Genomic DNA, 13,503 nt, shown 5'->3' with positions numbered 1-13,503 from the left:
CATGAAAAACTCCTCTTACAGTTATACTCACAATTACTCAGACTTTGTTATCCGGCTGGGTTGAGTTTTTCTGCATGTCTGCTTCTTTTCAGAAAATAAATCATACTATTCACATAGGGGAGGATTTCACAAAGGGAATTTCCCAGCCGCTGATTTCTCTGGTTTAGTGCCTTATTAATAAAGAACACCTCAGTTTGAGTCAGTCACTGTCCTTTGATTTGATACATGATGCACACTGCAGCCATGCACTCAAAATGAAAGACAGCACAGGTCAAAGAGCACACTTTGATTTCACCACTGAGGCTGAATAAAAGAGAGGCTGTGCGATGAGATATTTTATGTTGTTACCAAATTTTCTCAGTCAGAAAGCAATCTTGTTTTTGTCAAATGAAACGTCCCTTTCCCGTTTTTTCTTCTTCTTTGTTTGTTACCATTTTGAATAATACATCAGCTCAGGACTTCTCAGAATGAGGGGATGTGCCTTCTGTAAATGAAATGGATTACCCCATTTAGCTGCAGTGCTGGGAGAGGTATATTCAGGTAATTGTCTTTGGTCAAAGATGTGAAGAAGTTAAAGCTACTGTGGGGAACTTTCAGCTTGTGAACAAGGTTGTGCTTTTCATCTCTGCTGATCTTGTCCTAAAAAATATTCATTCTGCTTTCTTTTGTCAGTCTAATATCACTTATATCACTCATAGTGAAGAACTGCTGTGGAACATAGCTGTTTCATGAGAATGATGTAATCGTCTTTTTTGACATGGCTGGTAACAGGAATTGAAAACTATAATGTACAAGTTCTTGATCTTCTTCCTGATGGTCTTACTTGCTTTTGCAGGTCCAGTATCTTTCAGAATACATTTTAAGATTATTTTATTGGTTTTTAAATCTCTTAATGGTCTTGGCCTTTCCTATTTATCAGATTTGCTTATATCATATAAGCCAGTGAGAGCCCTCAGGTCTTCAGGTAGTGGACTTTTAATTGTACCAAAAGTAAGAGCTAAGACCCACGGTGAGGCAGCTTTTTATTATCACGGCCCACGCCTGTGGAACAGGACAGAACTACCTGAAGATCTGAGGGCTGCACAGAGCATAAATATTTTTAAAAGCAAACTCAAGACCTACCTTTTTAGTCTTGCTTTTAACTGAGTTTTATTTTTATTCTTAACAGTTTTATTTATTGATAGATTTATTTATTATCTAGTTCAAATTGTAGTCACATTCATTCTACTTTATTTATTTATGTACTTATTTATTTATTTTAAGTATAGCATCTTATTTTCTTTTAATGGTTTAATATTTTAGTGTTTTATTATCTTATAAATGTATTTTATTTTGGTGAGTTTAATTTCCTGTGTTGAGTTTTAACATCTTATTTTACCTCCAGTGTTTCCTCATTAAGGTATCATGAGAGCGTTTCCTCAGTTTGTTCAGCAACTTCTTTTTTATTTCTTATTTTTTATTTTATTTGTATTGTTTTTATTACTATTGTTGCATATATTGTGTTCTTAACCTTAGGATTGTGGGGTGAGTTTGGGGTCAGGGCTGGGGGTGGGATCTTTTTCTTAATTTATTCTAATTTAGGTTGTTTTTATGTACAGCACTTTGTGTTACAATGCCATTGTATGAAAAGTGCTTTATAAATCCAGTCTGATTGATTGAAGTCTGATAAAGAGGCTTTACTATTAATTTTAGTTGGTAGCACAACCAGTCAAAAACTCCTGACTGGAGCTTTAAGCTATTCTGCACTACCTATTAAGTCATGCTTTAAAGTTTGACTGAACTGGAAGTAGAATTATTACAGTGTCAAAGGTAAAAGATTCATTATGTGGAGTGATCCCTTTCAGTGATATTGGATCATAATTGTTGAAATATTAACATAAAAGTAGTGCTTTAATATTGTAGCAAGAGATTAGGCTAATATTAACTGTGTTGTATAATGTCTAGTCCTGTCTAACAATGCATCATAGTCTATGAAATCATAATGTACTGCTCCACAGTCGGACCAGTAGCTTTAATATAATTGTACAATCTTCATAAGTATAAAGTGGTATCAAATGGATATAAATTGAGTTAGGTCATAAACAATAACTTCAGAATGTAGTTCAGTACAGCAGTTGTGTATATCCTCCATCACGGGTTCTTCAAAAATGTCTGAGCACAGAGATTCTGAATATTTCAGACTCACAGCTGCATCAACAACAAAGCAAACTTTCATGAAACATTGCCCAATGGACTCTGACTTTGTCCTGATGCTGATGAGATTGCCCCTATTGTAATTGTATGAACGTACATCAGTCTGCACTCTGTGACCGCGCCCCTTCACTTCGACTGCTGCTGCCCTATGGCACATTGCACTTCATCCTAATTAAAATTAATAATTGAAAATAGGAAATCAATGTGTGTAAATTAAGTGTGCTAACAGTCGATTGTATTGGGTTGACACTGTTTTGGAGCTGCTTTGTTGTTGCACGTGGCTGCTCTGCTAGTGTGTTAGTATGTCTGTGATGCAGTATAATCATAGCTTTATTTATACTCCAGTCACTGTGTATCAGTGTGTACTGTAGATAAACGTCCACTTCTGCTCTGATTGCTTTTTTGTTGCTGTCCTGTGGCTACAGAGCGCAGGGTTTGTTTTCTGCAGGATGGGGTGAAGGGTAAATTATTAATTGGAAGGAGCAGTGGGCTGTGTAACAATTTGCTGATCCAGAAGCTTTCATGAGCCGTGTCAGGTTCTGTTGAACAAGTGACTGGTTTACTGCACCGAGGCGAAGGCATCGCTCACAGCCGGCTTGCACTGCCACCCGACTCAGCCGGTTTCATTAGAGAGGGGAGGGCCATGCTTTCTTCTTTTTTTTGCATCACATCACTCTTAAGTGTTTGTTTAGACTAAAGTTTGAGATGACCTGGCCTTGTCTGTCTTGGTTGACCACCGGCCCAGTTAACCCGGTTAGAGCCGAACCGCGGAGGAGCCGGCTGGCACCTGCAGGGCTGGTATTGATCCACCTTCACATCCTGAATAGAAGTTAGACAAATGATCAGATCCTCCTCGGGATAAACAACAAGGCAGGCCTTTTTAATCAGTAATGCACAGTCCGAAAAGAATTAAGTTATTCACTCATTAGTTTGGTGGTTCCAAATAGGCAACAGTCAGATCTTGTTACTTCTTATCCAAGTGCATGGTGGTATCAGGAGGGAGCATATGGTGCGCTATAGTGAATTGTCTCTGTGTGGTAATGTGGACTGGGTACTGTGCTGTTTTTTCTTCCCCAGGGGGAACATGAACACACAAGGGCTCAGCGAAGATGAATTAGTGCAGGACAAACGACACGCCCAGCAACACAATCTGCAGCACGCTGTTATTCCATTTCAGCAAAACTGCCCCCATGACTATTGGCAGATTCTTTCTGTATATTTAGAAAATCGTTTGTCAAGCACACAGGGATGTACCTAAACTGTTTACTTGTCGTGCCTGGGTTTTCTGAGGGTGAATAAATAACGGTGTAATAGGTGTCAGCAGAACATGTCGGGGACAGTGGGGCCTGTCTGGGAGCGTATTGGCAGCTTTTACTGCTGCAAGTTTCACAAAGCTGAGAGACATTTATCACTCAATGCAAATTCACCACTTTACACAACAATCATCATTTTCCCTGTAGACCCGGGGTACCAGTCCTGTCTGCTTTTCACTCTATTAGTCTGCGTCATTGAGTCAGGGAGCAAGTGATGAATCGCTGAACGTTGAGTCGGGCTTTTATTGAATAACTCCTATTACAAATAGCTCATTTTGACTGAAGAGCAGAATATAACACAGTCTTGTGTCAGCTAAATTGTAGGCAGAATTGTTTCATTGTTCCTTTTAAAAATGATCATTGTAACACTTTAAAGCCCGTCTCTTTATCCCATTTTGTAATAGTGACTTGCCGATATTAATTCCGGTCATGGAGTGTAATTTGAAAATTCAGATCTGTCAGGGGAGAAAAAAAAGGGAAAGAACAAAGCTACAAAGTGTGAATCAGACAATATGAAACTCTGAGGTGCAGTCTTCTCATGAGGCGATGCAGGAGCCTCGTAAAGACAATGAGTCACGCAGCTTTGCTTTGCCACAAGCTCCGTTGAAGAGTAAGCGAGGAGTAAAAAGGCTCTTGAGAGACAGAGGCTTTTTTTTCTTATAATTTCTCTGTCTGAGTTAAGTTATTCCTCAAGTGTCAACAGTGTGTGTTAATAATAGTTATGTGACAGCCAGTGACTCTGGCACTGGGGAGTGAAGTCTGGCTGCGTGCCAAATATTCCAAATGCAGTAATGTGCTTTTCAAAGTAAGAGCTGGCAAAGAAGCAAGCGTCTGTCTGCACAGAGCACCCCGAGTGGCCTGCGTTTATACCAATCCAGCCGTGAATACATTCAAGTCAGATTTTTTTTTCTTTTTTCGAGCATCCACCTGAATAAAGCAGTAGAAGTCTGAAACTCTGATGCCGTTTGAATATGGAAGGATGTTCTTTTTAAAGAGCTCCACTCCTGACTTTAGCTCTGAGAAGCTTTCTGTGGCAAAGACTCCCACCTTACAGAGAACAGTGACAAACATTTTGCTGAAGAGGACCAAGTTCAGGACAACTTCTGCATGAAGCCAGCTGCTGAAAGCCGTTTGGGTTTAATCCTGTTGCAGCCGGTGCCTGATCATGCAAACTCCTGAGCACACTTCAAAGCTGTGCACCACCATCATGGCTCTCTCAGCCTGTTCTTTGGACTTCACCTTCAGAAGTTTCCCCCTCGCCATGATCTGTTTTGTTCTAGCCGAGGGTATTATGCTCAGCACCTGGGGATTGGACCTTTCCCTGTGTGTGAGGTTATCCACTCTCCGACTGTTATGCATTATGAGCTCTGAGAGTCCAGGCTGGCTGGTGTATGTGTCCTCTGGTTAGGCTCCCTGACCTAGGCCAGTCCAGTTAATAGGCTGGATCGCAGCTCCAGACTTGTGTGGGATTCACTACCCACACAGCACAGCCCAGGGGGGGGGGGTCCTCATCACACTGCACGATTTAACTGTATACTCCAGAAGCTGCAGCCTTCATGTTACATACGACTTTCTTCTGCTGTTTTCTCTCTGTTTTTGCCCGCAGCTCATCATGAACTCTGACTCCTTAATCACAGTTAAATGCTGTCAGAGCCGGGAAGTGAGAGACTGTTGGGTAAAGTTTGAGAAACCTCTGTGTAGGAGAGAGACAGCAAGATAATGGGCTTTGCTCTCAATGTGCTGAGGCCTCTAACTTCAAGCTAAAGAAGGTTTAAAACTTCAAATGGTAACATTCATGGAGCTCCTAAGCAGCAGAAAAGTCTGCAAATTAAGCTCTGGATAGATTTTGGTATATTTTAGTTTTCTCTGCTGTGCTGGGTGTTTTAACCAACATCACATTTTAAGGTAAACATGTGTAAAATGCACTCTGTATTAGTGTGGTCAGCATTCTGAGCTTGATGGTGCCTTCGGTAATATACACAGTGCCTGTTTTTGCGCTCTGCTGAAGGATTGCTGTGGGCAAGGGGAACGCTGATGAGTGCTTATAGAGTGCTAAACCAAGTTCCAGCTAAACTGCTCATCCATTACCCATACACACACCTCACATCTAATGTGCCAGGGTCGTTTGCGTGGCAACAGCTCAACCTTCAGGGAGCTCATTCATGCCAGACTGGAGGCCAGGAGGAGATTAGATCAAATCAATGTGAGCCCTGTAATGTGGCCTCCAGTCTGTCCAACCGCAGAAGTAATACTGCACCGGCCAAGTGTTTCAAGACCCCCTTCAGGGCAGACCTGTCTGTACCAGGGAAGCGCTGATCATCTTCCTGCTGCGTACCTGGAAAAACAGGCTTCAGTGCCGGCCATGACACAGGCTTCATTAAGCTTGCGCTCTGACTGATCACAGCTCTGGCAAAGCGAGCATACAGGGAGGGTGCGTAGTGTCTTTACATTCACAAGTGGGTCTGCGATGATGTGAGAATCAATAGTGGAATATTCACCGTCCTGGCTGCTGCGGTGCTGGCCTGGACCTCAAGCTGGGCTTTTATGTGAGGCGATACAAGAGCTGCTGCTGCTGCTTCTGCTGGAGAGACATAAGGCCACAGCAATCACTTAAATCACCTCCAGATCCTCAGAAGAACAATTACTCCGGTGAGAGTGAAGACTGCCTACCACCCCAACTCAGCGCCAATTGTTTTTCACATAAAAGCTAGTTGTTCATTTAACCTTGTGGATTAGCCATTTTGCTGTTTCTTATGGGACATATTGAGTTTTTTTTCCTCACACAGAGCCGTCCCCAGAGGAATGTGGGAATTGCTTGTTTTACATCAGTCCCTTAGGTACCACTTAGCAACATCAACAAGCATTTTACATTTAGCCATGTAGAGCATCTCTGTTATATAACATTACCAATTTCCTTGCGTTCCTCTATTACAAATCAGCTGGGAGAGCTAATTTTGCCATTCATTGTTGACAAATGACTCCTCTGGGGTTTCTGTATTTACAGAGTCGTCACAGAGGATGAACATTGTTTCATTTAAGTGTTTTTCCATCTAATTGAACCTCTCTGCATTATTACTTCAAGTTCAAGACAATTAGTCAGTTAAAAGTGCATTTAGCAAAGCCTGAAAAATGAGCATTTATCATCAGACTTACAGCATACCGATAATTAAAATACTTCCAGTACCTTAAGATTTTTTGTCTCGCTGCTCGTTTTTGACAGCTGACTGCCGAAGTTGCACCTGCTAAAGGTGTTAAAAGAAGAAGTAACAAACTGTTATTTATGAAAAATCTCTCCCTCCTTGTGTTCTTAATCTTTCTATCCTCTCTTGCTCTCCCTCCAGTCATGAGAGGTGTGAACAGCTTGCACATTTGCTTCCCTCTGTGCAGTTGAATTTCAAGGTGTTATTAAGGCCTTTTTCTGATAGTTGTGGTATGTCAACATCACATACTGTATACTTAGTCTGGTTCAGGGTATATCTTCACCAGTTTCTTAGTGACAGAAGTGGGATGTATTTGCACCTGTTTATTTGTCTACATTTTTCTCATAGATAATGCAGAGTTAGAGAAACCCTTTATCAAGGAAAGAGCCTCAAATATGTGTGAAAACACATTTTACCAGCAAATTCATTTTTGATTTTGTCTCTGAATCTTAAAATCTATATAACTTTATCTATATAACTCAATGCTTAATGTAAAAAATGTTGTATATTGATAACATAAGTGAGACTTTCAAACCCCTACTGTGCAGAGGTACTTGGCATCTTGTCGTGTCAAGTCAAGTCAACTTTATTTTTAAGTTTTATTTATTTATAATTTTGGCCTTTTTGCCTTTATTGATAGGACAGCTAAAGAGAGACAGGAAATGTGGAGAGTAGAGAGCGGGGAAAGACATGCAGGAAATGGTCGACTGGACGGGAATCGAACCGGCGACTCCTGCGACAAGGATTGTAGCCTCTGTATGTGGGCCGCTTAGACTGCTAGGCCACCAGTGCCCCAACTCAACTTTATTTAAATAGCACATTTAAAAACAACCAGTGTTGGCCAAAGTGCTTTACAAGGTAAAAGTAAAAAGTACATGAAGACAACAATAAACAACACAATATATCAGGATATTACTGTCCTCTTCACGAGGAGAAGGCCAAAGAGAAGAGATGTGTCTTCAACAAAGGTTTAAAACATTCAACAGTGGGGGCCGATCTTAATTGGAGTGGCAAGCCATTCCAGAGCTTGGGGGCCGCTGCTGCAAAGGCTTGCCCCCCCCCCCCCCCCCCCGGGTTTTAAGGCGACTTTTAGGCACATCCAGGAGCAGCTGGTTTGTTGACCTCAGTGCACGAGCTGGGTTATGAACATGGAGAAGATAAGCCAAGTAGGATGGTGCCAATCCATTTAGGGCCTTGTACGTCAAAAGTGCAATCTTAAAATCAATCCTGTGACTGACTGGGAGCCAGTGTAAAAAGTTTTGTCTGGTAATTTCAAGAAATCATCGGCGTAATTCATTGATCAACTAAAAGAAAATCAGTAACTATTTTGACATTAAATTCATTTTAAACACAAGTTTTAAAACAAAACTGACAGAATTAAAAAAGTGCTAGCATTTCAGATTTTAAAGTCTAATGTATTTACTGTCAGGACAATAGAGGCAACTTTAAAAATATAAATATTTTTTCACCATTTCCTCAAATTTTACAAAACTGATAATTCAGGAAATATACTGCAGCTTAGCTGATGATGAAAACCATAGCTAGCTTAAGGCTCCAGTTCAGTCACATTTCAGGAAATCATTTAATGCAAACAAGCTAGGTGACACTTTATATGCTAAATGTAAACCAACGAATTACAGGCAAAGTTAGCTTACATTAGCATGTGATTATAGAATAATGGTTAGCTTTCTTAGTTAAAGGCACTATGAGGAGTTTTTGACCGTCTGAGAAACAGACTCAAACTGATACTGATGCCTCTTTATGACCCTCAAAAGCAAACAAGACCATCTACAACAACACTGATACCTTCTCTGTTGTCATTTTAAAGCCTGAAACTGCTCTGAGGGGGTAGGTGTCAGACCACATGATTGACATCTCACTTTAGAAACATCCTTTTTTGGCTGTTTTCATTGCAAATAATCACATTGTGCGATAAATCTAAATGTTAAAAGACAACAGGATGAGGTTATTGTATGACAACACTTATTTTGCATGTAAAGGACAAGACATAAGAGGTATCACTTTGTCCACAAGGGGGCGCCAGAATCGATAAAAGCTAAAAGTTCCTCACAGCAACTTTAAGTGTGTGAGACCTCATAATAAAATGAAAAGACCAGGGAAGACATTTTAAGAGAGTCAGCATTACACTGCATGTGTGGTAAAAATGTTGTACCTATTAGCTGGATTGATTTTTCTTCCCACAGTGTGTTTGATGAACTAGCTTTAATTTGATGAAATATCACACTTAGCTTAGGTTGCACTATGGCTAACAGTGTGCTTAAGCATTAGAAATTAGAGGATTGCATTCATTTTGTCTAACTATTAAGAAATATAAATCAAAGTTGCTGTATGTCTCACACTGTTTGTTAGCATTAAAGCTAGGGTTGGTAGTCACAGAAAGCTAGCATGAATTTGAATGTAGCATTTCCTCAGGACTCTGTCTGCACATCGTTTGTGTTTTGCACTACGTCAACTCCTGTCTCACTCAGCGGTAAGAAAACACCAAAACGTTATCATAGTGAAAATTAAAAACACAAACAAACATGAAATGTACGCGCAGGAGGTGGGCAGAATGGCAGGACGGGATTTGATTGGTTTCATAAATTGGACCCTAAAGGCAGGGATTGGTTGGTGTTTTCCCAGTTTTACTCCGGCTGTAGATAGCAGCTTTTTTCACTTTTTTAAGAACACATAATGTATTGATTGTCATCAGGACATAAAGATTATTTTAACCAGTATGACAAAAAGTGTATCTAAATTTGACTACCAACCCAAGCTTTAATGTATGTAACCCTAAAGTACACTGAGTTCAGACAATAAAAAAAAGAAGGAAAAGCAACAGTAGTGTGAAAATCCTGCTTCTCTCTGTTTATAGTATTTGTATAGACCTGTCCAGTATGTGCAGTTTGTGCCCATCGTAGTTTTTGGGGTTAACGTGATTTAGCAACCTTTCTTTAAAGCAGTTGTAATGCTTGTCTGCTCTTTATGTGGTGTATTTTTCAGCCAGAGGCTTTCTTTAGACACTTGGTTACAGTTTGATTAATGTTTTGGAAGGCTCATATTGACAGGAGATATGAATTTTGTTCTACCGTGTTGCTGGCTTGATATTTGTCTTACAGAAGCTTCGCTCACACCAGAGGAGTGTTTGTAAGTGTGAAACAGAGACTCACACACATATTCTCATTTTGATTTCGGTCTCAGATCCTTTTTTTTTTGTGTGTAAGTTTGCATGCTCTTGTAGTGTTTGTGTGTCTTTTTCTCTGAATGTGTTTGAGTGATGGTCTGACAAAGTTTAGCCCTGTGATGAATAGAGAGATGTGGAGGGTGTTTCTCTGCTTTTTGCTCAGAGCATGCTTGGATACTTTTCTGCAGTCGTAGACCCCCAGCAGGAGCAAAGACAGCAAAGGAATTTAAAGATAAGGCTGAGGATATAACTTTTATTTAATGAAAAAATACCAAACCAACAGTTTGTTTGCATATTTAAGCCCCAAACCATATTCTTAAGACCAGCAAAATTATTTCATATTGCTAAAACAGCTGGACACTGTAGCTATTAGCAATATATACTCATGCAGAATAATCTTTTGGAGTGTTTGTAAGCTGTTTGGCTACTGCAGCTCAACACCGTATGCAGGATTAATCCAAAATACAATCCAATGCCAATATTCCTAGTAACGATGAATCATCAACCAAGCACAACAATGTGGATCATTGATGTATTTTTAATAGTTTTTGGACAACAATAGAGCTCTATGGCACAAAGGAATAATTAACATCAAGCGTTAGACAGACTTTTTGTGGATTCTTTTGCCAGAGTAAAGAACCGCGAGACATGCTACAAACTAAATCCTTGAAACAAATTCATTGAAAATAGCTCACAATGATGTTAATTGAAGAGAAATGTCAATATGATACTTATGGAGTATTGTAGGAAGGTTTTATAATGTACAATGATTAGTTGTGTGCAGTAATTCCCAGGGACGTCCAATATTCTTGATGAAATATTCCATGTATTACAAGAATCCCTTTACGGGTAATTATGTTCCGTTTGCATTTACATGACATGTTATTGTGGACGTTTTCAAGGATAAATCCTGGTGCACATTCCACTCTTTTGTTCCCTGGCTCAGCCTGATGTCTTGTCTCTGTGTGCCTGCAGGCTGTGAGAGCGACTACTGGGGACCTCATTGCAGTAATCGCTGCCAGTGCCAGAATGGGGCCAAGTGTAACCCCATCACAGGTGCCTGTGTCTGCACTGATGGGTACCAGGGATGGCGTTGTGAGGAGCTCTGCGAGTACGGATACTATGGCAAGGCATGCCAACTTCCCTGCCAGTGTCTCAATGGTGCCACCTGCAACCATGAGACAGGAGAGTGCATCTGTGCAGCAGGATATTCAGGGGCTTTGTGAGTATACAGCAACAAATTCATTCCTTTTCAACTTTGTCTGTGAGAAAATGTCTCTGTGCCATTTGTTGTTTGTCTGCGAGTTCTTTGTCGATGCAAAAGAACTGCAGGCAAACACAAGTTCTCTGTCTGACACTTTTGACTCCTGACGTGTGTGGTGACAGCTGTGGAGAGCGCTGCCCCTCGGGGAGTCACGGGCCTCAGTGTGAGCAGCGCTGCCCCTGTCAGAACGGAGGAACCTGCCACCACATCACAGGAGATTGTTCCTGCCCTGCCGGGTGGACGGTAGGTCACACACGCAAGCGTGGGAAGGAAATAAGGACTTAAGGATTGAACAGTGTTGGGAAAAGTGTTTATATGATTCACATTGTCTTTACTAAAGAGATTGCAAGCCGAGAATATGGACCTTAAGATCAATAAGCTGTGTTCAATTATGAATGAGAATTCAGGGTTCTCTTTAATGTAAAAGAAAAAACTCATGCAGGGAGGTTGTGCAGGATTCTTCTTTACACCTCCACTGTAGAGCAACATTAAGTGAACGACAATATAAAGTGTCATTGTAGTGATGTCTCAATGAGACATGCTTGTTTCATGTTATTTTCTTGCACTCTTTCTATGTCAGTTTCTCCCTGCACAATCACTAGGAAATGAAATAAGACCCTTTTTTCATGTTATGTTTTTATATTTGAAATTTCCCCCATATTGTAAGAGAAATGAAATGTAGGAACAACAAAATATGTTCATACGGCTGAACCTGTTTGAAGGCACTGTCTGTTAGGTTATGGACTTCTTAGGCTTTATGCATTTTAAAGTATCTAAAATGACACAATACTCAAAAGGGACAGATATCACAAAATAAACAGCTGATAAAATTGCTTAGGCTTGTTTAATATGTATTTTTTTTCATGTTAAACATTGTCATATTGTCATATTTGTGTACTTATATACACTTTTATTGCTTTCTGGTGCAGCAACAATATTGCAATTTGTTTAAATGCAAATATTCTAGTTTTAGCTTATTGAAGATGATGTGAAATTGAGTCAAATTACTGTTGTTTGGTAGAGAGCTGCTGTCATATGAGGTTATTTCCAGAATGTAATGCATTTTTTATGCTGAGATAGTATGGAAGGGAGTAAGGCACAAGCTAGACAAAGATAAATAGAAGAACATAAAGAGGGTGTCTAAATTGTCCATATATCTAGGGGGGTGGAAGGAGAGTTAAGTTTTAGGTATTTCAACCCTGGTGGGGCGTACTTGTGAGTGATGTGTCTTATTAGGTTCTCTGCTGGCTGTTTTTCAAAGGGTTCCGTTTGTGCCCAGCCGTGCCCCCTTGGCAAGTATGGCATCAATTGCAGCAAGGACTGTTCCTGTCGTAACGGGGGAACATGCGACTACGTCACCGGGCAGTGCAAGTGTGCGGCTGGCTTCAGTGGACGCAGGTACACAGTGGAAACCTCCAAAACACACGCTGCTCAATTATTATACAGTACAAACTCTATGCAAATGTTTGTATTCCTCTTCTGCAATTAGGCCAGACAATGGCATTATCTATTGATGTCAACACAAACGTATGGTTTCCTGCCGACAATCACGCATTGACCTATTCTCTTTGTTGACATCTAATTAGGCACAAACCTGGCTGTTCTTTCCAAATAGAAAGGAAATATTAGAGTTATCTCTCACTCAAGAGATATAAGCATTTAAAAACTTCCCATCAGTTCATTTGAAGGTGGATTGGAAGCTTTTAATAGTTGTGTTTATGTTTAATTAATCTTGTACTTCATGCTGGCCAGCTTGGTTTCATGTCTTCAGCCTTCATCCTCCTCCTCTCCCAGCCTGTCCATTGATCTCACCATGGGCTACATGCTGTTTGGATTCTGCTCATTAATTATAAGTAATGGGCTTATATTAAGGTCTCATTGAAATCCACAGATCTTTTCAGTTCCCCATGCCTGCCAGAGCAGCCCAGAGCAGCCCGGGTTTATTAGTTCAGCCAAAGCAATTGTCTCTGGATAGAAACACTTCCTCGACAAGACCTTTCCTTTACTTTATTATTTTGCAAAATTGCCCTCATTCATTTTGTCAGTGGCAGGTGAATTAACCTGCCAGGAATAATCTGAGGTTGTGTTAGCCCGCACCCTCTGCTGTCTACTATAATAATACCATCGTCCCCTGATGAGACTAAAGCCGGGGTAATTTAAACATGAAACATAACTTGCCCATTTTATAATGTAATTGAGCTATTTGTAATAGCTTTGTTAGACTCTGGAGACTGATACTCCTCCAGGACTGTATAGCCAAGTGAGTATATTTAAGTGAAAAAGAAAAAAATTACATGTTCTGATCTGCTCCGGTGCTTCATGTGGAGAAAGTCCGGCTATACAAATTTT

General features: G+C 40.4%; 1 protein-coding gene across 2 annotated transcripts in view; it reads left to right on the top strand.

Annotated features, from left to right (window-relative positions):
* Window positions 1-13,503, top strand: part of megf11 (multiple EGF-like-domains 11) — a 103,888-nt gene that overhangs the window by 61,534 nt on the left and 28,851 nt on the right. For both annotated transcript variants that reach the window (XM_034684828.1, XM_034684829.1), the window contains exons 7-9: window positions 10,866-11,112; window positions 11,277-11,397; window positions 12,416-12,552. In XM_034684828.1, the coding sequence (XP_034540719.1) occupies window positions 10,866-11,112; window positions 11,277-11,397; window positions 12,416-12,552 (505 nt within the window). The remainder of the gene's footprint in view (window positions 1-10,865; window positions 11,113-11,276; window positions 11,398-12,415; window positions 12,553-13,503) is intronic.

This window comes from Notolabrus celidotus, chromosome 6 (genome assembly GCF_009762535.1).
Source record: "Notolabrus celidotus isolate fNotCel1 chromosome 6, fNotCel1.pri, whole genome shotgun sequence".
NCBI lineage: Eukaryota > Metazoa > Chordata > Actinopteri > Labriformes > Labridae > Notolabrus > Notolabrus celidotus.
Note: the sequence above shows the minus strand (reverse complement) of the source record. Positions and strands in the feature narration are given on the sequence as shown.